The 22,500-nt window shown below is 40.2% G+C and overlaps 2 protein-coding genes across 3 annotated transcripts; both read left to right on the forward strand.

Annotated features, from left to right (window-relative positions):
- Window positions 1-4,135: 4,135 nt before the first annotated feature.
- LOC307270915 (leukocyte cell-derived chemotaxin-2-like) lies at window positions 4,136-6,257 on the forward strand. Its single transcript, XM_080054798.1, has 4 exons — window positions 4,136-4,176; window positions 4,428-4,548; window positions 5,541-5,692; window positions 5,995-6,257. The coding sequence occupies exons 1-4, from the start codon at window positions 4,152-4,154 to the stop codon at window positions 6,159-6,161; spliced, it is 465 nt and encodes a 154-aa protein (XP_079910924.1). The 5' UTR covers window positions 4,136-4,151; the 3' UTR covers window positions 6,162-6,257.
- A 5,367-nt stretch (window positions 6,258-11,624) lies between these two features.
- Window positions 11,625-18,742, forward strand: LOC307270926 (microfibril-associated glycoprotein 4-like). 2 transcript variants are annotated; one of them, XM_080054813.1, is made up of 8 exons: window positions 11,625-11,648; window positions 11,867-11,938; window positions 12,248-12,332; window positions 13,136-13,288; window positions 13,421-13,459; window positions 15,916-16,012; window positions 16,213-16,380; window positions 18,421-18,742. In XM_080054813.1, exons 3-8 carry the CDS (start codon window positions 12,327-12,329, stop codon window positions 18,672-18,674), a joined length of 717 nt encoding a protein of 238 aa, XP_079910939.1. In that variant the 5' UTR covers window positions 11,625-11,648; window positions 11,867-11,938; window positions 12,248-12,326; the 3' UTR covers window positions 18,675-18,742. The 2 variants fall into 2 exon arrangements, with proteins under 2 accessions (XP_079910939.1, XP_079910940.1); XM_080054814.1 differs by lacking the exon at window positions 11,625-11,648 and having other exon boundaries at window positions 11,884-12,022.
- Window positions 18,743-22,500: the final 3,758 nt, after the last annotated feature.

Here is a 22,500-nt window from a genome sequence, read left to right on the forward strand (position 1 = left end):
CTGTCTGTCTGTCTGTCTGTCTGTCTGTCTGTCTGTCTGTCTGTCTGTGTGTGTGTGTGTGTGTGTGTGTGTGTGTGTGTGTGTGTGTGTGTGTGTGTGTGAGAGTGTGTGAAAGTGTGTGGGTGAGTGTGAGTGTCTGTCTGTGTGTGTGACCTCATGTTAGAATTACAGAGAAAAACAGCGCCATCTGCTGGTAGAAAAACATGTTTGCTGAATTTAAGACTTTAGCTTTATTTAAAATGTTAACGTTACACATTCCAGAACACTGCAGCAGTTTGTGTTTACATGTATAAATGTAGATTTCAGTTTAAAGTGTGAAACAGTGAGAACAGACTCAGTGTGTCTCAGGGAAAACAGAGGAACACAGATGTAAATAGATAGATACGCGTGTCCTGTATGTGTAGAAATATGATCCTAATATTCAGTTTTTACATTCAGTCTTGTATGAAATAAACAATAAAAAATGTTTGTACAGAATTCATCAGTGTCTCCGGTTAATGTCATTAAAGGGACACTGTGTAATATGACATCAAGAAAGTTCTAGAAAGTTTTACGCTGATGGTCTCGTTTGCTGTTACATGTACAGGTCCTTCTCATATAATTAGCATATTGTGATAAAGTTGATTATTTTCCATAATGTAATGATAATAATTGAACTTTCATATATTTTAGATTCATTGCACACCAACTGAAATATTTCAGGTATTTTGTTGTTTTAATACTGATGATTTTGGCATACAGCTCATGAAAACCCCAAATTCCTATCTAAAAAAATTAGCATATCTTGAAAAGGTACTCTAAACGAGCTCTTAACCTAATCATCTGAATCAACTAATTAACTCTAAACACCTGCAAAAGATTCCTGAGGCTTTTAAAAACTCCCAGCCTGGTTCATTACTCAAAACCGCAATCATGGGTAAGACTGCCGACCTGACTGCTGTCCAGAAGGCCATCATTGACACCCTCAAGCAAGAGGGTAACGGCCCCCACACACATCCTACCTCTACTGCGCGTCTACCTCGCGTCTGCGTCTGACTTTTTGTCACAGACTGTGAAATCAACGTAGAGCGAGCACACATCCAACCTCAGACGCACTGCTGAGGCGCGTCGGAGGCACGTCTGCAGCGACGCTCCCCTTCACCTCAGGAGGCTCGCCTATTTTTTTTCTGAGAGCAGCGCGTCTCTCTCGCGTCTCTGTGCTTTAACTGATAGAGAAATACTCTGCTGACAGTCATACCAGCAGCATTCACTCTAGTTACACGTTTACCCGGTGTGTTTATTTCAAAATAAAACATCCCTCAGTCGTATACGCGAATAATCCCTTTATTTCACGATTTAATTGTGCAATCAAAATCCGAGGGATTTAAAACCTAATTTTCAATTAGTTCTGGCATTTCATTTTTGGATAAATGACACATATAGAGATCCAATATAGTGAAGAAATAAAAAAGATCATGATGAGCGCAACAGTTTTCCGTTGCTCTATCTGTGTCTACGGCCTTCTTCTTCCCAGACCACACCCCCCTCTCTCTCTCCCGTATAAATCAGTAAAGTGATTTTTGAAATACTCATACTGGCAGCTTTCGCTGTAGTTTCACCATTTCCTGGTGTGTCCCCTTCAAAATAAAACTTCCAACAAGCGAAAATATGGCAAAAAAAAGAGAAAAAATGGCAATGGGGCGCACGGATTACTGTCCAGACTCAATATAAATCATATGCATCATAGATGACATGAAAGAACTTCATTTTTAATGGGAATTATCTATGAAAACTCTATGTAGAAAGATAGGGCTTTTAGAAGCAGCGCTGCAGCAGCAGCTGCTGAGACGTTGCATGTGTGTCCGAGAAAAGTCCGAGAGAGGCAGCAGTAAGGTAACGCGACGCGCTCCAGAGGTAGACGCAGGATGTGTGTGGGGCGCGTTAGACACAGAAAGAAATTTCTGAGCGAATAGGCTGTTCCCAGAGTGCTGTATCAAGGCACCTCAGTGGGAAGTCTGTGGGAAGGAAAAAGTGTGGCAGAAAACACTGCACAACCAGAAGAGGTGACCGGACCCTGAGGAGGATTGTGGAGAAGGGCCGATTCCAGACCTTGGGGGACCTGCGGAAGCAGTGGACTGAGTCTGGTGTAGAAACATCCAGAGCCACCGTGCACAGGCGTGTGCAGGAAATGGGCTACAGGTGCCGCATTCCCCAGGTCAAGCCACTTTTGAACCAGAAACAGCGGCAGAAGCGCCTGACCTGGGCTACAGAGAAGCCGCACTGGACTGTTGCTCAGTGGTCCAAAGTACTTTTTTCGGATGAAAGCAAATTTTGCATGTCATTCGGAAATCAAGGTGCCAGAGTCTGGAGGAAGACTGGGGAGAAGGAAATGCCAAAATGCCTGAAGTCCAGTGTCAAGTACCCACAGTCAGTGATGGTCTGGGGTGCCATGTCAGCTGCTGGTGTTGGTCCACTGTGTTTTATCAAAGGCAGGGTCAATGCAGCTAGCTATCAGGAGATTTTGGAGCACTTCATGCTTCCATCTGCTGAAAAGCTTTATGGAGATGAAGATTTCATTTTTCAACAAGACCTGGCACCTGCTCACAGTGCCAAAACCACTGGTAAATGGTTTACTGACCATGGTATTACTGTGCTCAATTGGCCTGCCAACTCTCCTGACCTGAACCCCATAGAGAATCTGTGGGATATTGTGAAGAGGAAGTTGAGAGACACCAGACCCAACACTGTGGATGAGCTTAAGGCCGCTATCGAAGCATCCTGGGCCTCCATAACACCTCAGCAGTGCCACAGGCTGATTGCCTCCATGCCACGCCACATTGAAGCAGTCATTTCTGCGAAAGGATTCCCGACCAAGTATTGAGTGCATAACTGAACATAATTATTTGAAGGTTGACTTTTTTGTATTAAAAACACTTTTCTTTTATTGGTCAGATGAAATATGCTAATTTTTTGAGATAGGGATTTTTGGTTTTTCTTTACTTTTTTGCCAAAATCATCAATATTAAAACAATAAAAGGCTTGGACTACTTCAGTTGTGTGTAATGAATCTAAAATATATGAAAGTCTAATGTTTATCAGTACATTACAGAAAATATTGAACTTTATATGTTCAATTTAATATTTAATATGCTAATTATATGAGAAGGACCTGTAATTTATGATCATCAGAGGAAACATGAGACTGTTTCAGAAATATTTAAAAGTTCCTCGTAGAGACTTTAAGGTCCAACTACTACACCACGAGCGCACCGCACGTTTTATTAAATCAGTGAATGAAACTTTATTTAAATGGCGCTTTTTGTGCAAAAGTGCAAAACAAGGTGTTATGGTGAGGAAGGCAGGCAGGCAAGCAGAACGTAAAGTAAAGGGTAGTTTATTAAGGCTCAAAAAATGACAAAAACTCCCAAAAGGCAAAAAGGCCAAAAAACACAGAGAGCGGCGTACACAAGAACCACGGGCCGAGACTCACCAACACCGACAGGACAAACCATAATGCACAGACAAGGAACAAAGGAACACAAGGAGCATATATACAAGACACAACGAGACACAGGTGTAACACTTTAGGGGAGGGAGCAGCAATCACACAGGAGGGAAACTTGACAGGACATGGGGAGGAACGAGACAGACATACCAAAATAAAACAGGAAACCACCAAAACAAGACAGGACAAAGACAGGCCATGACAACAAGGTGCTTTAACAGTAACGTAAAACAAAAATATATAAATAAGCTCCATAGTACAGTAATACATAAGTGTAGCAGCAAACATAATACAGAGTCTTATATACACACACACACACATCCATGTAAAAATACGAAAAATACATGAAACAGTTAAAGAATTAAAAACTTATTCAGGACAAATAAATCATCTAGTCCTCTTCATGGTGAAATAATAAAAAGTTTGAGTCCGACCGTTTCTTTTGGGGAAGTCCACTTCATTATGAAATAGCAGAAAACCCCGCAACACACACACACACACACACACACACACACACACACACACACACACACACACACACACACAGGTACAGTATGTTGACAGTGTGTGGACTTTCCCCTGTGTAGAAAGAGGAACGGGAGCCTTTATAAATCACAGCACAGCTCTGCATCTCTACTGAAATCTGCTCAGACCAACAGACGTGAAGATGAAGCAAGTCGTGGTGTTTCTTGGTGAGTTCAACAATTTAAATTTAAAATATCTGACGCTAAACTGGAAGCTGAATGAGTACGAAGACACAGAAACGTTTGTAAAGTTTCCATTGCACTATTTAGTATTTAGAATTTATTAACTGTAAATATTGTTTATATTTATCTTATTCTACTTTATTCTATTGTTCCTATTGCACCGTGTGTGTGTGTGTGTGTGTGTGTGTGTTCGCGTGTGATTGATTGTCACTGTGTGTGTGTGTGTGTTCCTCCAGCTGTCCTGTGTTGTGTGTGTGAAGGTGTGAGGTTCGGTCAGCTGTGCGCTGGAAACCCCGGGAACACAAAGAGGGGGTCAGACGGACCTCCATATGGATCTGGACACTATGGAGCGTCAAGGTAACTACAACTATTCATGTTGCATTGTGGGAAATGTAGGTACCAGGTTTGTTTCCATTTTCTCACACAAAAAAAATTAAGACTGAGGTTGCGTTCCGAATCGCATACCCTCTCTTTTTTCTATTCTACATACTACATCCGACGATAAAAATAATCTAGTTAGGATGCAGTAGGCATACTATTGGGACATACTTTACTCTCTTATTTCATCATAACATTGCGCCTTGATCTTGCCTCTTGCTTTTATATCCGTCGCATCCCCGTTTGTTTTCATATGGAGGCTTTGTCGATGTGACGTCACTTCACGTGCGCACTGGATTGTGGGTCAGAATCGCCCAAATAGGATGCAGTTTTCAACACTAACAATCTTGGCCGCATGAAGTAGGACATCCGGGTACTTCTAACCATCCTAAATCTGGCCACAAGAATCGGGACATCCTAAGTCTTTTTTCTACATACAATATAGTAGAAAGTATGCGATTCGGAACGCAACCTTAGCCTGCGTTCCAATCCCCATACTTCCCTACTATTTAGTATGCCACAAAAAGATTTAGGATGTCCCAATACATGCACTTCAATTGTAGTATGCTGAAAATATCTGGTATGTGGTGTAGTAAAAAGAAAAAGTATGTGATTTGGAACGCAGGGTTAGCCTATAAGAAAAGGAAATTATCCGCTGTCAGGGACCTGAATGTGTCAGAAAAATCTATATCGTAATTACAGTGCGTAACTTTTCATATAAATTAATATCTGTTACATTCAAGCCATCACTAAAGGAGTTGACACAAAGTTGATTAAGCCTATTATCAGCTCCACAAAATAGCTAGCAACATCCCTCCTTTACAGAGCTTGTATGTAGATGCACCGACAGTGTTGTTGTAATTACTCAGAATTCCTCATGGGGGGGACAGAAGTTACGCACTATAGCTTTAAGTATAATACAGTATTTTAAAATGCTTCATTACAAGTCCATCTGAATGTCTGTGTTTCAGAGGAAGTGGGACACACAGAGGATTGGACATCAAATGCACCGATGGGCAAACTGTCTACGCTCCGTTTGACGTGACCATCGAGAGACGGTCCGTCCCCTACACAGACCCCGCCAAGGCCGCCATCAACAACGGCATCCAGATGAGAGGAGAGAGTAGGTTTCACAATAACCCCAGAGTTTTATTCAACAGAAGATTTAGGATTATTACATAGAAACGGCGAGTGCCAAGAAGCAACAGTAGCGATTATTTAAATCGCGATTATACAATTTTTTTTTTTTTAGATGTTTGAAATTCTATTATGTTGCAACAGTTTTTAGGTCCATATTACATTATAAAAAACTGAGAAAGTTCTTTGCAATGTACGGTTGGTACTTTGTTCCATGGAGCCATGAGCATAACAGAGCAAGTGTGTCTGATTGCTAGTAATGCTGTGTGTCTGTGTGGTGTGTTTCAGATCTGTGTTTCAAGCTGTTCTACATCCAGCCCGTTAAGACCTCTGGCTCAGTGAGGAAAGGCCAGAAGCTCGGCACCTTGCTACCCATGCAGAGAGTCTACCCAGGAATCACCTCACATGTTCACGTGCAGATGTGTGACTCCAGCGACCCCACACGCTACTTCTAATACTACGTGTGTGTCTAATGCCTTCTAGATGCTACCTAATACACGCTACTTGTAATCAGCAAAGTCACTACGTTACACAAGCTTTCTAAGCTAAAATCACTCTGTTTCATTGACTAATAAAACATGAAGAGCATTATATTTGATTTCTGATTGTTATTTTACATGTTGTATTGTCAAAGAGCTCAGTTACACAATAACAGGGTCCAACAAGGAATAGCCTCAATATAAGGAAATAAATCAACATGGGCCCCTCCACTAGTAGGGGAGCAATACAAAAGCAAGTGCAAAACAACAGAATAATTAGCTCTGTCTAAAGGGCTTCATGAGGGGCCTCTAAGCCCCACACACATACAGGAATAAACTTTCTATGTGTACATTCTGTACTGTTCATAAAAAGTAGCTATCCACCCTTTATCTGTTGAAATGGTTCTCTCCATCATATAACATGAGTCTGCAGACCAATCTACTGGTTTTACAGTTGCAGAGTAAAGAGTGCTGCCTGCTGAAAAAAATCAGAAAATAAAGTTCCTTCTGCATCTCAGAATTTGATATAGCCTCTAAATTTTCCTCTCAAATATCATCACATTGATGCATTTTACTGTAAATGCAGTGGCGGAATCAGAGAGGGGGCGGCGACTCAATGGTTGAAAAAGCGCACTAAAGAGCCCTCAAGAGTGGTGAAAACGAGAGGAAATGCCTTATTGGCTGCCCTTTTCACGTGCAAAACATGATTGGTGCCCTCTAGGGTGCCCCTTCATACAATAAATTATGATGATGTGCCCTCTAGAACAAGAAAATTCAATGACTTGCCTAAATGAGTGCCCTTCTGGCACCCTTCTAGTGCCCTTCTGGCACCCTTCTAGTGCCCTTCTAGTGCCCTTCTGCCCGTCTGGTGTCTCCATGGTTGAAAAAGTGTTGCTAAAGTGCCCTCTATGGTGGTGAAAACGAGAGAAAGTGCCTTATTGGCTGCCCTTTAAACGTGAACAAAAATGATTGAGTGCCCTAGGTTGCCCCTCCATACAACAGGCCTAAATGATGATGATGTGCCCTCTGGAGCAAGAATATGTCAAACCAAATAAAACATGTTGTGGTACTCTAATGAGGTGCAGACGTTCCTCTTTGGTAGCCGACGAACGGGGAACGCAAAAGAGGCGTTGCTTTCATGTGGCGTCACTATGACAAACAGCTACATCGAGTGGTATTTAAATCTCCACTGGATAACGAAGCAAAAAGCGGATGAAGAGTATGTCAGTACCCATAGTGGAAAAGCGCAATTAGATGCCAAGTTATTTTTTGAGCGTTCAAGATCCGGTCCTCATTCAAGTGTAGGTTATGTCATGACAGAGAGACGATGATAGTCAGCTATCACCTCAACATAAAGGAAAACTTCCTTCAATATTTCCGTATCTGGCTGTCAGCGGTCAAAGACTGTATGGTAGCGGCACATTGATTTTTCTCCAGTCTAATTTTTACTTAAATGGCAGTTAAGATGAAAGCAGCAAGGCATCCTCCCTTCTTTGTCTAACATGTGAAAGTGCACAATGATGTGAACAACTCATGTTGGTGTTTATAAAGTCGCTAGAATAAGGGAAAACAGTGTCTTTGAAACTCAATTTTTTGAGACCCCCCTTTTTTTACATCTACAAACACAGTGTTAGGTGTTTCGTTACATTACATTTTATGTAATATGTTGTCCAGAATGTGCTCTTTTTATTTTTTCGCCCCTGCCCTTCAAACAGTCTGAGTCCGTCACTGTGTAAATGGTACATGTTTTCTTCCATGCCCCCGAACCCCCCAACAAGGACCAGGGTCCCTCCCATAGTGTCCCAAAATCCTGTGGGAAACACTGAATTCCTTAAAAGGTTTTTGCCATTAATTGTATCTGTGCAGAATAGTCAGTTTACCTGACTGGATAGGGAGGAGTGTTATGGGGCCCATTAAAACTCTGGGCCCAGGGGCCCATAATCTGTCTATGAACCAACTGGATTCCACAATATATTTTTTTATTCGCAGGGAACATGCACAAGCATGAGTTAGAAGCAGAAGTAAAATACCTGAGACAAGCTCTGCTCTGTTGCTGCAAACTATAAACACTTCTCTTTAAAGCTGCTATGAGGAACTTTCTCTGCCCCTTTGGACAAAAGCAGTAGTGTTTTTACCACGCCAGCTGTTGTTCCTGGGTGAGCATATACCCATGACAAAGGCATTAAGAAAAACTATATTAAAATAGCATTCTCTGCACTGATGGTCTCGTTTGCTGTTACATGTCATTTATGATAATCAGACGAAAAATTAGACTGTTTCAGAAATATTTAAAAGTTTGTCGTAGAGACTTGACTTTAGATAGAAGAGCAGTGCAGTGAGCAGAATTATTGCACCCCACCTTTTGTTTAATCAATAAATCAACCTTTATTTATAGAGAGCTTTTTGTGCAAAATTGCAATACAAGTTAAAACAAAAAATATAAATAAGCTCCATAGTACATACACACATCACTGGATAGCAAACATAATACAAACAGTCTTGTATACACATACACACATCCATGGAAAAATACATGAAACAGTTAAAGATTAAAAACTTATTGAGGTCAGATAAATCATCTAGTCCTCTTCACGGTGAAATAAAAACAAGTTTGAGTCCAACCGATTCTGGTAAGTCCACTGTATTATGAAATAGCAGAAAGCCCCGCAACACACACACACACACAAAGAGACAGAGACACACACACAGAGACAGAGACAAACACCCACAGACACAGACAGAGACACACACACACACACACACACACACACACACACACACACACACACACACACACACACACACACACACACACATTTTACTGTAAATGCAGTGGTGAAATCAGAGAGAGGGGGGGTGACTCAATGGTTGAAAAAGCGCACTAAAGTGCCCTCAAGAGTGGTGAAAACGAGAGGAAATGCCTTATTGACTGCCCTTTTCACGTGCAAAACATGATTGGGTGCCCTATAGGGTGCCCCTTCATACAATAAATTATGATGATATGCCCTCTAGAACAAGAAAATTCAATGACTTGCCTAAATGAGTGCCCTCATTGTGCCCTTCTGGTGCCCTTCTAGTGCCCTTCTGCCCATCTGGTGTCTCCATGGTTGAAAAAGTGTTGCTAAAGTGCCCTCTATGGTGGTGAAAATGAGAGAAAGTGCCTTATTGGCTGCCCTTTACACGTGAACAAAAATGATTGAGTGCCCTAGGTTGCCCCTCCATACAATAGGCCTAAATGATGATGATGTGCCCTCTGGAGCAAGAATACGGCAAACCAATTAAAACATGGTGTGGTACTCTAATGAGGTGCAGACGTTCCTCTCTTTGGTAGCCGACGAACGGGAAATGCGAAAGAGGCGTTGCTTTCATGTGGCGTAGCTATGACAAACAGCTACATCGAGTGGTATTTAAATCTCCACTGGATAACGAAGCAAAAAGCGGATTAAGAGTATGTCCGTACCCATAGTGGAAAAGCGCATTTAGATGCCAAGTTATTTTTTGAGCGTTCAAGATCCGGTCCTCATTCAAGTGTAGGTTATGTCATGACAGAGAGACGATGCTAGTCAGCTATCACCTCAACATGAAGGAAAACTTCCTTCAATATTTCCATAGCTGGCTGTCAGCGGTCAAAGACTGTACGGTAGCGGCACATTGATTTTTCTCCAGTCTAATTTTTACTTATACCTGCAGTGTGTAGAATTATGGGTTTTATTTCCTAGCAGATTTTGTAGAAAGTAATTATAATATCCATAAGTACATTTAATTTAGTGCATAATAGCTGAAAGAAATGTTTTGAATTATAATTTTTTCCCTTAGAAACGGTCTCATATATGTCCATATTTCTGCATATTTTGGACCAAGGCCTAGTGCCGCCATCTTGAAAGTGTCATAGTTGGAATGTCATCAGGTGCATTGTTTAAAATTTAGAATTGTTCTTGTCCTTGAAGGCCACTGTAGCTTCTGTTATTATTCGAAAGGGTTGGGGTTACCCAGGGAGCGTTGCATTCTAGAACTTTGTAGAACTTTCTTGATGATGTCATATTACACACTGCACCTTTAAATGGCAGTTAAGATGAAAGCAGCAAGGCATCCTCCCTTCTTTGTCTAACATGTGAAAGTGCACAATGATGTGAACAACTCATGTTGGTGTTTATAAAGTCGCTAGAATAAGGGAAAACAGTGTCTTTGAAACTCAATTTTTTGAGACCCCCCTTTTTTTACATCTACAAACACAGTGTTAGGTGTTTCGTTACATTACATTTTATGTAATATGTTGTCCAGAATGTGCTCTTTTTATTTTTTCGCCCCTGCCCTTCAAACAGTCTGAGTCCGTCACTGTGTAAATGGTACATGTTTTCTTCCATGCCCCCGAACCCCCCAACAAGGACCAGGGTCCCTCCCATAGTATCCCAAAATCCTGTGGGAAACACTGAATTCCTTAAAAGGTTTTTGCCATTAATTGTATCTGTGCAGAATAGTCAGTTTACCTGACTGGATAGGGAGGAGTGTTATGGGGCCCATTAAAACTCTGGGCCCAGGGGCCCATAATCCGTCTATGAACCAACTGGATTCCACAATATATTTTTTTATTCACAGGGAGCATGCACAAGCATGAGTTAGAAGCAGAAGTAAAATACCAGAGACAAGCTCTGCTCTGTTGCTGCAAACTATAAACACTTCTCTTTAAAGCTGCTATGAGGAACTTTCTCTGCCCCTTTGGACAAAAGCAGTAGTGTTTTTACCACGCCAGCTGTTGTTCCTGGGTGAGCATATACCCATGACAAAGGCTTTAAGAAAAACGATATTAAAATAGCATTCTTTGCACTGATGGTCTTGTTTGCTGTTACATGTCATTTATGATAATCAGACGAAAAATTAGACTGTTTCAGAAATATTTAAAAGTTCCTCGTAGAGACTTTACTTTAGATAGAAGAGCAGTGCAGTGAGCAGAATTATTGCACCCCACGTTTTGTTTAATCAATAAATCAACCTTTATTTATACAGAGCTTTTTGTGCAAAATTGCAATACAAGTTAAAACAAAAAATATAAATAAGCTCCACAGTACACACACACATCACTGGATAGCAAACATAATACAAACAGTCTTGTATACACATACACACATCCATGGAAAAATACATGAAACAGTTAAAGATTAAAAACTTATTGAGGTCAGATAAATCATCTAGTCCTCTTCACGGTGAAATAAAAACAAGTTTGAGTCCAACCGATTCTGGTAAGTCCACTGTATTATGAAATAGCAGAAAGCCCCGCAACACACACCGACACACACGCACGCACACACAAAAAACACAAACACGCGCACACACACACACACAGGTATGTTGACAGTGTGTGGACTTTCCCCTGTGTAGAAAGAGGAACGAGAGCCTTTATAAATTACAGCACAGCTCTGCATCTCTACTGAAATCTGATCAGGCAACAAGCTGTGGTGTTTCTGGGTGAGTAGAACAATTAAAATGAGTAGAACAATTGACTTGATTTGGTTTGTAAAGGTCTTATTATTAGTATGTTTTGAATAGCATTGTTGAATCATACAAAAATAATTTTAGAATATGTACAAGTTTAAATTGAGACTCAGACTCTGTGTGTGTGTGTGTGTGTGTGTGTGTGTGTGTGTGTGTGTGTGTGTGTGTGTGTGTGTGTTCCACCTGATCAGCCACTTTTTATCAGTGTGAAACAGCAGGTGTTTGGTTATTTACTCATCGTTCTACGGCCGTGGACTTCAAGGGTGAGAAGCTCAGTCAATTTGAGAGACTCAGAGTAGAGACGCTGCTCATTTGGTAGAAAGGAGCCAGTTGAGTATGGACAGCTGGTAAGGATGCTCCCAGATAGATAGATCGATCGATCGATCGATCGATCGATAGATAGATAGATAGATAGATAGATAGATAGATAGATAGATAGATAGATAGATAGATAGATAGATAGATAGATAGATAGATAGATAGATAGATAGATAGATAGATAGATAGATCTTTCAAATCTGTGCTGCACATAAACAAGGTATTGAACACTAAAGTTTGATTTCATCTTTTAGGATATAAAAACAGCTCATCAGAGATCCAGACGGACTGACATCAGGATTTTCAACAACTCACTTCAGCAGATATCTGACAATGAAGGTAAAGTTCACATCTTTCTGTGTTATACAGTCCCCTCCATAAGTATCGGAACAGTGAGGCCAATTCCCTTATTTTTGCTATAGACTGGAAACATTTGGGTTTGACACCAAAAGATGAATATGAGACAATAGCTCAACATTTCAGCTTTCATTTCCAGGTATTCACATCTGGATCCGATACACAACTGAGGAGATATCATTATTTGTAAAGGAACACCACATTTTTAGGCGAGCAGAAGTATTGGAACAGATAGACTTTAAATAAATTAAAGTGAATAAAACGTACTATTTTGTCGCAAATCCTTTGCTTGCAATAACTGCATCAAGCCTGTGACCCATTGACATCACAAAACGTTTGCATTCTTCTTTTGTGATGCTTTTACAGGCTTTCACCGCAGCCTCATTCAGTTGCTGTTTGTGTTAGGGGGTTACTCCCTTCGGTCTCCTCTTTAGCAGTTTACATCTTTCTGTGTTATATCTCTGTATGCTAACGGGTTCTTTTAAATGCTCATGATGCCCAACAGTCGACGTGAAATCACAGAATTAAATTGAATTGAAATAAAGGTAAAGCAGGTCATCCCCCCTCTCTCTCTGTCTCCCCATTTCAACTCTGTACTTTCTAATAAAGAAAATGCCAAAAAATCATTAAAAAAAAAATTAACGGTAAAGTAGGGGGACAATTACACATTTCTTCTGTTCGCACCAGTCCCTACAAAACAATAAAACCACCATCTACAGGCCGTAATGTAAACACAGTAGAGAAGCTTCAAATCTTTCTCCATCTCAACTTCTGCTCTGTTCCAGCTGGTGTTAGTCCTCCTCCTCATGGCTCCAGTGTTGATCAGCTGCATTGAGCTCTTCCAGCCGGTCGAGTGCAGTGACATCCACAGCAGAGACAATAGCAGCCCCAGTGGAGTGTACACCATCTATCCCATTGGATCCACATCTGCTGTGCAGGTAAACTTCATCCTCTAGTGAACACACATTCACCTTTAGTTTCTAAAGATGTTGTAATTAGACGCTCTTACCACTACACCACCAGCGCCCCTCTTGAATTGACTGTTTTGTGATGACTGTGTTTGTTTGCAGGTGTACTGTGACATGGAGTCAGCTGGAGGGAGGTGGACGGTGAGTTTGTCAATCTGGTGTTAATACACAGCCTAGGCTCCGTAAACTGGTATGTTAACAAAAGGGGCTTTGTCCAACCCATTGTAACCAGCAGCAATCCTATCGATATAGGCTAAGCTGATCGGCATATACTTTAGCTTTGACAAGTACTTGGCTTCAACACCAAATTAAGTGTTGACATGCTTATTGTCACATTAGCTAGGAGACTACTAAAAAAACACATGCAACCCCTAGTTACGGGGGTTTGGTCGGAACCCCTTTGTTTACATAACAGCCTAGGATATGAATTAACACCAGATTCTTTTCCAATGCACACACAGTACAGACAGGTAGTGGATGGTGAGGAGGTATTCACTGATTTTGTCAAAAAGGGATATTGACAACAAGCCTTCTCCAGAATTGCTGACTCCCACCTTTAATTGCAGTACACATTCATGAATAATTATTTAACTTGACAGTAAGCATGTTGATGATGGGTTTATGGAACGTCCTTCTCCTCACAAGGTACTCGACTCTGTAGATAAAGGATTAAAGGAGAAGTCAGCGATTCTAGAGAACGCTTGTCAAAATCACTTTTTTGTCAGAATCAGTGAATATCTCCTCACACTACCTGTCCATACTGTGTGCGTGCTGAACAAAAAAATCTGGTGTTAATGTACAGCCTCTGTAAGCTAGTATGTAAACAAAGTTGCCCGTTTACTGAGCCTAGGCTGTGTATTGTTTTTCAGTGAACACACACAGTAAACACAGGTAGCAGCAGATTATGAGGAGATATTCACTGATGGGATTTTTACAACAAGCTTTCTCCAGAGTCACTGACATCCACCTTCAACATGCTGCCAGATTTCACTTTGTTTGGCAGTGGCATCTAGTAAAAAAGATTACAACTGTAATAGAAATACATATGTTAATAATAAATGCATAATTATGAAAGTGAAATGACATTCTCCAAAATAATCTTTACATTTTTGTTCTCATATTATTAGACATAAGCCATTTTTTCTGAAATGTTAGAAAATAGATCTCAGATTACATAAAAGTATTTTAATAATATTTAAAAAAAAGTACTTAATGCATGTGAATCATCAACTATATATATAAACACACAAACTGCCAATCTAGAACATATTTCTATCATGGAAAGCACTTAACAATGGTTGCACCACATGATATTTGGTCGCGCCGCATGATATTTTCAAGTTCAATCAGAATTTACAGGCACAGAATGGGCCACCTAAAGAAAACAAGCTAGCTTTTAACAATAGGGCACCAAGACATTTATAATAAAAGTATATATTTGTAGAAATAACTTCATATTTATTGTTTTTTTGCGGTCGTACCACATGACATCCAAAAGTCGACACATCATAACAGCCGTTATAAAGGTTGATTTTTTCCAAATTTAAAGGCCTACTTCACCGGTTTGAATATGAAGGTGTATTGAATTCTGAGATCCTATGTAGTATAAATGTGCAAAAAAAATTGAAATTGGTTCATCCTAGCCTGAGAAAAGGCAGAAATAGTGTTTTTTTAACCCTATATTAATCTCACTGTGACATCACAGTAAGATAAATATAGGGTTAAAAAAAAACCTTACTTTGTAAATATTACTGTGATTTCTCCTACTGTGACATCACAGTAATATTTACAAAGTAATTTTTTTTTTAACCCTATATTTATCTTACTGTGATGTCACAGTAAGATTAATATAGGGTTAAAAAAAACACTCTTTCTGCCTTTTCTCAGGCTAGGATGAACCGATTTTTTTTTTTTTTTGCACATTTATACTACATGGGATCTCAGAATTCAATACACCTTCATATTCCCACCGGTGAAGTAGGCCTTTAAGAGTGAGCTACAAACCTGTTTGAAGCTTCCATGGGTCCTTGGTAAATTGGCATATGATGCAACTTCCTGTCTTTGAATGGATTTCAACATAAAAGTACTAAAAGTGGTTGTTCTTGATGGTCGCACCACATGATATTTCATGAAATGGACAATTTGGTACAAAGTTTGTTTGTATATAATGATGGAAAGGTAAATGCAAATGCTTTCCAATTTTGCACAGAACTACAACACATGTAGGAGATCATGCCAAATAGAGCAGACTAATAATTAAATACATTCAGAGTAATGTCAAAGAAGTTTTAAAAAAAGAAAATCATTGTGGACGGTCGCACCACATGATTTTTTTAACACTTTGGATAGCAGAAAATTGCAAATGACTAATGTTTTTTGAAAAGTTTAAGTGAGCACATATATGGTCAATATGCCACAAATATATGGTATATGTTTATGTATTTGAATAATTTTTCAATTTCAAATGAATGCAGGAGTACAGAAAATGAAGGCGTCGCGTCTTCTTTTTCAATCTGAAATTAAATTGTACAGCATGAAAACCCGAGCTGACCGATATTGTGTGTTCAGCTGGTTAACCCCTCACTCTATCTCCCCAGGTGTTCCAGAGGAGAGTGGACGGCACAGTGAACTTCTACAGGCCCTGGAATCAATACAAGATGGGCTTTGGTAACGCTGCTGGGGAGTACTGGCTCGGTGAGAAACTAGACCCCAGTCCCTAAACATACACACAAAACCCCTTTGCCCATTTTATTGGTCCTTTAGGCACGTTCTCTTTGTGCCTCTTTAAGTTTTTTAGATTATTATTTGTAAGCTGATGGCAATGTCAAAGAGAATTTGAATAAAGAATGTACAGGTCAATACAAAATGTGGAACATATGTCTGTGTGTGTTCAGGTCTGGAGAACATCCACCAGTTGACTCGTCTGCGAAACTATGAGCTGCAGGTCGACATGGAGGACTTTGAGGGGAACAAAGTGTTCGCTCGTTACTCCTTGTTCAGAGTTGAAGCGGAGTCTGATGGATACACTCTGAATGTGTCTGGATTCACCAATGGAGGGGCAGGTGAGCATCTGTGCTTGCCCTAGAAAATTAATTTGGAAATTTTGAATCTGCCTTCCGCTTGTCGCTTACAGCTAGCCCAGGGTTTCCCGCCCCCCTCCTGGTCGGGCAGAAAATGCTTTGGTGAAGCTAATGCCACACTCGCTCTCAAGATGAGAACCAAGTTTGGTGATGAATAAGTTAAATCTGCATGATCCACATATTCAACCAATCGTAATGTGAACAAGCTAATATCAGATATCTGTTGATCTCTACTCTGCAGTCACAGACAGAGCCTTTAAACTACGTCACTAAAAAAACAATACACATGTGGATGTCATTTGCCTTTTGGTGGACACGCCCCCTAAGGCTGCAACCACATTTGATGATGATATGTTCAAAATGCATGAAGTACATTTCACATGACATTATTTCAGTTCATGCAAATTAGGTAAAATACATCATGTTGTTTGTCCATGGCCAAAGAGGCTTTTTTGTAAAGCACATTGAGCTCGAGTGTGAGAAATTTCTAATCGGATTTACGGGGCCTCTCAAACTTTGCGAAATTTGAGGCTGAATAACTGTGCCACCATATGGACCTGTGCACTGGGGACTAGGGGTGTAACGATCCATCGATGTAGATCGATCCATCGATTGATTTGCGAATGATAAAACTGCATTGATGCATCGTCCAAACATCGATTAAAATCGATGTAGCCTAGTAGGCCTATATGCTTTTATATTGACAATGTCCTTGCTCGGGTGTTTGTGACACTTTTCTCGCTTGTGTATCATCATCATCAAAGTTTCGGACACTAAAATCCATCGGTAACAGACCTGTCGGTGTTTGCACCATGGGGAGAGGATCATATATCCCCGCTGACAGAGCAGTCGAACTGACGTTACCCGGGCAGCGCTCGACAGGCTAGCGGGGGTTAGCAGCCGAGCGGGGCATTTGGGCTGTTATCCCAGCGAGCTGTCCAGCACAGTGCTGCCCGGCTGGCAGTGTAAAGTTCCAAGAATGCGCGGCTCGGCTGCTCTCTCAGCGGTGAGAAGCTCCTGCGCTCCCCGGGGCGGTCACCCTCTCCTCGGGGTGAATTTACGAGCTACCGCAGCCTCAGCTAAAGTAGATAGCTCCATTAGGCTAATGAGCTAAGCTAGCGAGGAATCCACCAATCTGTGCCCTGAAACCCCACACGGCCCAAAACTACTCAAATGTCACTCCAAGCATTGTTTACTCTTTAATCTGAGATGCCTAATAATCGTTCAATCAAATAATTCAAGATAATATTTTTTTAGCTGTATTTTACATAGATAGAGGTATTTTATAAGGAAGTCCCCTTGACATTAAATAAAATGTCATCAAAAAGAGGGAAATGGCCGAGGTAGCAGCTTAAGTTTGTTGTTTATCCTGATAATTTCAAGATCTTTAGTGTTCAGAATGCATAAAAATGAATGAAAATTATACAAACGATTAAGAAGGCTATTATATTATCAACATGTAGGCTATTTTTAGATAACGAGATAGGCCATCTTGTGTTAAATGGGCATATAATATCGTCTCATATCGATCACAGGCCCCTGAATCGAATCGAATCGAAATCGTATCGCAGCAGATTTTAGATATCGGCAAATATCATATCGTTGTCTAATGAATCGATGTAATATCGTATCGTGATGAAAGCAGAGATTTACACCCCTACTGGGGACACATTCTGTTAAAATTTTTGCATTTCTACATCCATGGGTTCAGGAGGAGTAGCAGTTACTAAATTTACGGAAGAATAAGCATAATCCTGAAGTATGAGCAATAGTAATATGGGATGGCCTTCTGGCAGGCACAAAATACTTTAAATCTGCATGATCCACATATTGACCCAGTCGTTATCTATCGATCTCTACTCTGCAGTCCCAGACAGAGCCTTTAAACTACGTCACACACTGGTGTCAGAAATGTTGCAGAAAATGGCTCATCACATTAGTGAAGTAATAGTCTCAGTGGTGTCAGAAGTATTACTTTTAAATTCAAGATTAAACACGCTGCTTCATATTGTGTTTCTCTAGGAGACGCCCTGAGTTTTCACAATGGAATGAAGTTCACCACCTTCGACAAAGACCAGGACCCCTGGTCAGGAAATTGTGCCAAAACATACCTGGGAGCGTTCTGGTACAATACATGTCACTATGCAAATCCAAACGGGGTCTACCGTTGGGGGGCTGACGGTACTCTCTTTGCTGTTGGAGTGGATTGGCACCAATGGAAGGGTCATGACTACTCCCTGAAGACCATCAGCATGATGATCCGTCCTGTGCAGTAATTCTCCAGGACAAACGTACAGCAGAATATCAGCTCATCTCTTGTGATTTTTTGTGAATCATTCTCTGCTGTACGTCACAATAAAGTAGAAGCTGAGCAGCAAACTGATGTTATCTGATGTCTTCACTGTGTCTGTCTGTCTGTCTGTCTGTCTGTCTGTCTGTCTGTCTGTCTGGATTCTCTGGCTGTGTTTGAAAAGCCAGACTAACGTCCTACTCATACTATTTCAAATGACATGGAAGTTTATTTTAGAATTATTTATTGCTTCTGTATACTTCAGTGTAAACGGTCCGAAGAACCTCCCTGTCACAATCGGTTAAGTAGAGGAAGTAAGCTAAAAGAACCATTCCGCTTACAGCACCTTTAAGTAGACAGTATGTAGTATATACATGTTGAGTATGTAGGAGGGAGGACGTTAGTAGGGCTTATACAACACAGCCTGTCTCTTTAAATGTTTGGAACTTTCCTTCCAGTTCACAAACTGAAATTATTATGAGTCGCTGCCATCTAGTGGTCATAGTGACACACTACAACTTCACCTTCTTCAGGGACAAACAAACATATTAATTATGTTTGTTAATATTAACACTATAATGCCCTATCTATCTATCTATCCATCCATCCATCCATCTATCTATCCATCTATCTATCTATCTATCTATCTATCTATCTATCTATCTATCTATCTATCTATCTATCTATCTATCTATCTATCTATCTATCTATCTATCTATCTATCTATCTATCTATCTATCTATCTATCTATCTATCTATCTATCTATCTATCTATCTATCTATCTATCTATCTATCTATCTATCTATCTATCTATCTATCTATCTATCTATGTTAATATTAACACTATTATGCCAGTTGTATTAAACTAGATAAGTGAGTTTCTGAGACATTTACATTATACACATGATCAAAACTTTCCTGAAAACCGTTTTAATACAATCTGACCTCAATCGCCCATATAAGTAAACGTTATATTTATGTTAATAATGTATACGTGTTAAATCACTCTATATTCATACAGCATTCACTTAAACAGTATGCACAGTTCATAACACAGGTATCTATCTATCTATCTATCTATCTATCTATCTATCTATCTATCTATCTATCTATCTATCTATCTATCTATCTATCTATCTATCTATCTATCTATCTATCTATCTATCTATCTATCTTAAACAGTATGCGTAGTTCATAACACAGGTCTCCCAGTCATTCAGCTTTGCAGTAATTGCCAGACAAAATTTCGATATCCCACTCATTGTTTTATCCAATCAGGAGACAGAGCGCTATAAAGAGGCGGGTCTCTGTGCCCGTGAACGATGACTCGCTGCTCTCCATCGCGGCACTATCTGATGAAGACGGCTGTGTGTTCATGTGGTGGAGATGTAGGGGTGTGTGTGTGTGTGTGTGTGTGTGTGTGTGTGTGTGTGTGTGTGTGTGTGTGTGTGTGTGTGTGTGTGTGTGTGTGTGTGTGTGTGTGTGTGTGTGTGTGTGTTCATGTGGTGGTGACGTAGGGACGAGGGAGGGGACTGCTAACTGCTAGTCACTGACAGGAAGTTAGCTAGAAGAACCAAATCACTTACTGAACCTTTACGCAATAACCGATTTTATGAGACATAACTGCAAAACTGACAATTACACTGAGGGGATGTAACGTTAATTTATGCAACCCTTTTAAGAAATGCAAAATTAATCATATTCACCTGTTATGTTCAAGTATCAACCTGACATCGATGCTCTTCGGACTGGAGTAAATATCGCTGAGAAAATTGAAGGTAATATGTTCTTCCTTCTGGGATGTGGTGTGTGTGTGTGTGTGTGTGTGTGTGTGTGTGTGTGTGTGTGTGTGTGTGTGTGTGTGTGTGTGTGTGTGTGTGTGTGTGTGTGTGTGTGTGTGTGTGTGTGTGTGTGTGTGTGTGTGTGTGTGTGTGTGTGTGTGTGTGTGTGTGTGTGTGTGTGTGTGTGTGTGTGTGTGTGTGTGTGTGTGTGTGTGTGTGTGGGGCCCGATGGACTACTCATTGTATGTTATAAGAAACTCTGATGAAGTTGTGGAATGTTTATTTAGTATTCACTGTGTGTGTAACAGTAGATGTGGGTTTAATTGTTTTGCTTTGTATATATTTTTTTAGTTTTTCTCTGAGGTGATATTATTGGTGATAGCATGCTTTTAGTTTGATATTGAATTGTTGCTTAATGACCTACTTCACCGGTTTGAATATGAAGGTGTATTGAATTCTGAGATCCTATGTGCGAAAAAAATTGAAATCGGTTCATCCTAGCCTGAGAAAAGGCAGAAAGAGTGTTTTTTTTAACCCTATATTTCTCTTTCTCGTGACATCACAGAAAGAGAAATATAGGGTTAAAAAAACACTCTTTCTGCCTTTTCTCAGGCTAGGATGAACCGATTTTTTGCACATTTATACTACATAGGATCTCAGAATTCAATACACCTTCATATTCAAACCGGTGAAGTAGGCCTTTAATGTTTGCATGACATGCATGCGACCACATTATGTACCTCAGTTTGGTTGGCAAGATGTTATTTTTTTTTTATTGTGCAAGTTGCAGTATTTTTGGAATTGAGGAAATGCAAAATAAAACCTTTCAGTGTGTGTTGGTGTGTGGTGGGAGGGGAGTGAGCCGTGTGTGTGTGAGCTGCTTTAATTAGGTGATCACTTTAATGTGCAGCACCAGGAATTAGGGGATATTGACCAAAGATATTATCTTGATATTTTGCCGATAGTGATAATTGACAATAATTTTCGTCCGTCAAAATGTGAAATAAAAAAAAATAAATCAATAAAGTGTTGGTAAAAGCCTTCCATTGCCCCAGCTCACTCTTATTAATAGCATATTATTATTATAATATATATATATATCAAAACAATTAAAGAATTGATTTAAAACTGATAGTTGGGCAAAGTAAGATGCATTCAAGAAAAACCCTATAGGCTAAATGGGGCTTGTTTTCATAGGCCTGCTTGCTTGTTTCTCTTGCTAGATCTGGCAACACAGTCCACTACCTGTTATAACCAAATGGGATTGGGATGATTTTCCTACCAGTTTCTTTGCGTGTCACTTTCCACCGGTAAACTGCAGCTGTGGTCCATATGCTGAAGTCCGCTATCGGTCACACATTCTGAAGGGTCACAGATTTCGGCGCAACACCCGTTCCGGCCAATATCTGTGCTCGTCAACACATCAAAGCATCTCCTCTTAAAATCCCCGGACTGCTTATAACAGGGCAAAAATACACACACACATGTACTTTAGTTTAACATTCATTACAATCGAGTCAAGAAGAATGCAAAGACAGACATTTTAATATAACTTCGTAAAACTACACTGAACCGCATCCTATAATGGCCGCGGCGTTCACGTCACTCAACCGGGCTACACTTGACCGCGCTTAGCTAGTAGCTTAGTTTGTTTACAATATAGATTAATCTATTTTTGGACAGTCTGTGGATAACACACGGTAGGTAGGCCACACACACACACACACACACACACACACACACACACACACACACACACACACACACACACACACACACACACACACACACCCTAAACTACATTATCTCTCTCGGGTTAGCTAATTCAGTACAAAGAATTAGGCTAACATTTTAATGAACACTTTTACATAGTTTAACTCACCGATTCTTCCAATAGTTTAACTCACCGATTCTTCCAATGAACAACACTGGAATCCAGTTATATATATATAACACCGAATCCTTCAAAAGAAAATGAAAAACGGGCTTTATTCCCTCAAAAATCGCTTGTTTAGTCAATGTTTCTTCTC

Source organism: Ammodytes marinus, assembly GCF_949987685.1.
Source record: "Ammodytes marinus genome assembly, contig: scaffold_93, whole genome shotgun sequence".
NCBI lineage: Eukaryota > Metazoa > Chordata > Actinopteri > Uranoscopiformes > Ammodytidae > Ammodytes > Ammodytes marinus.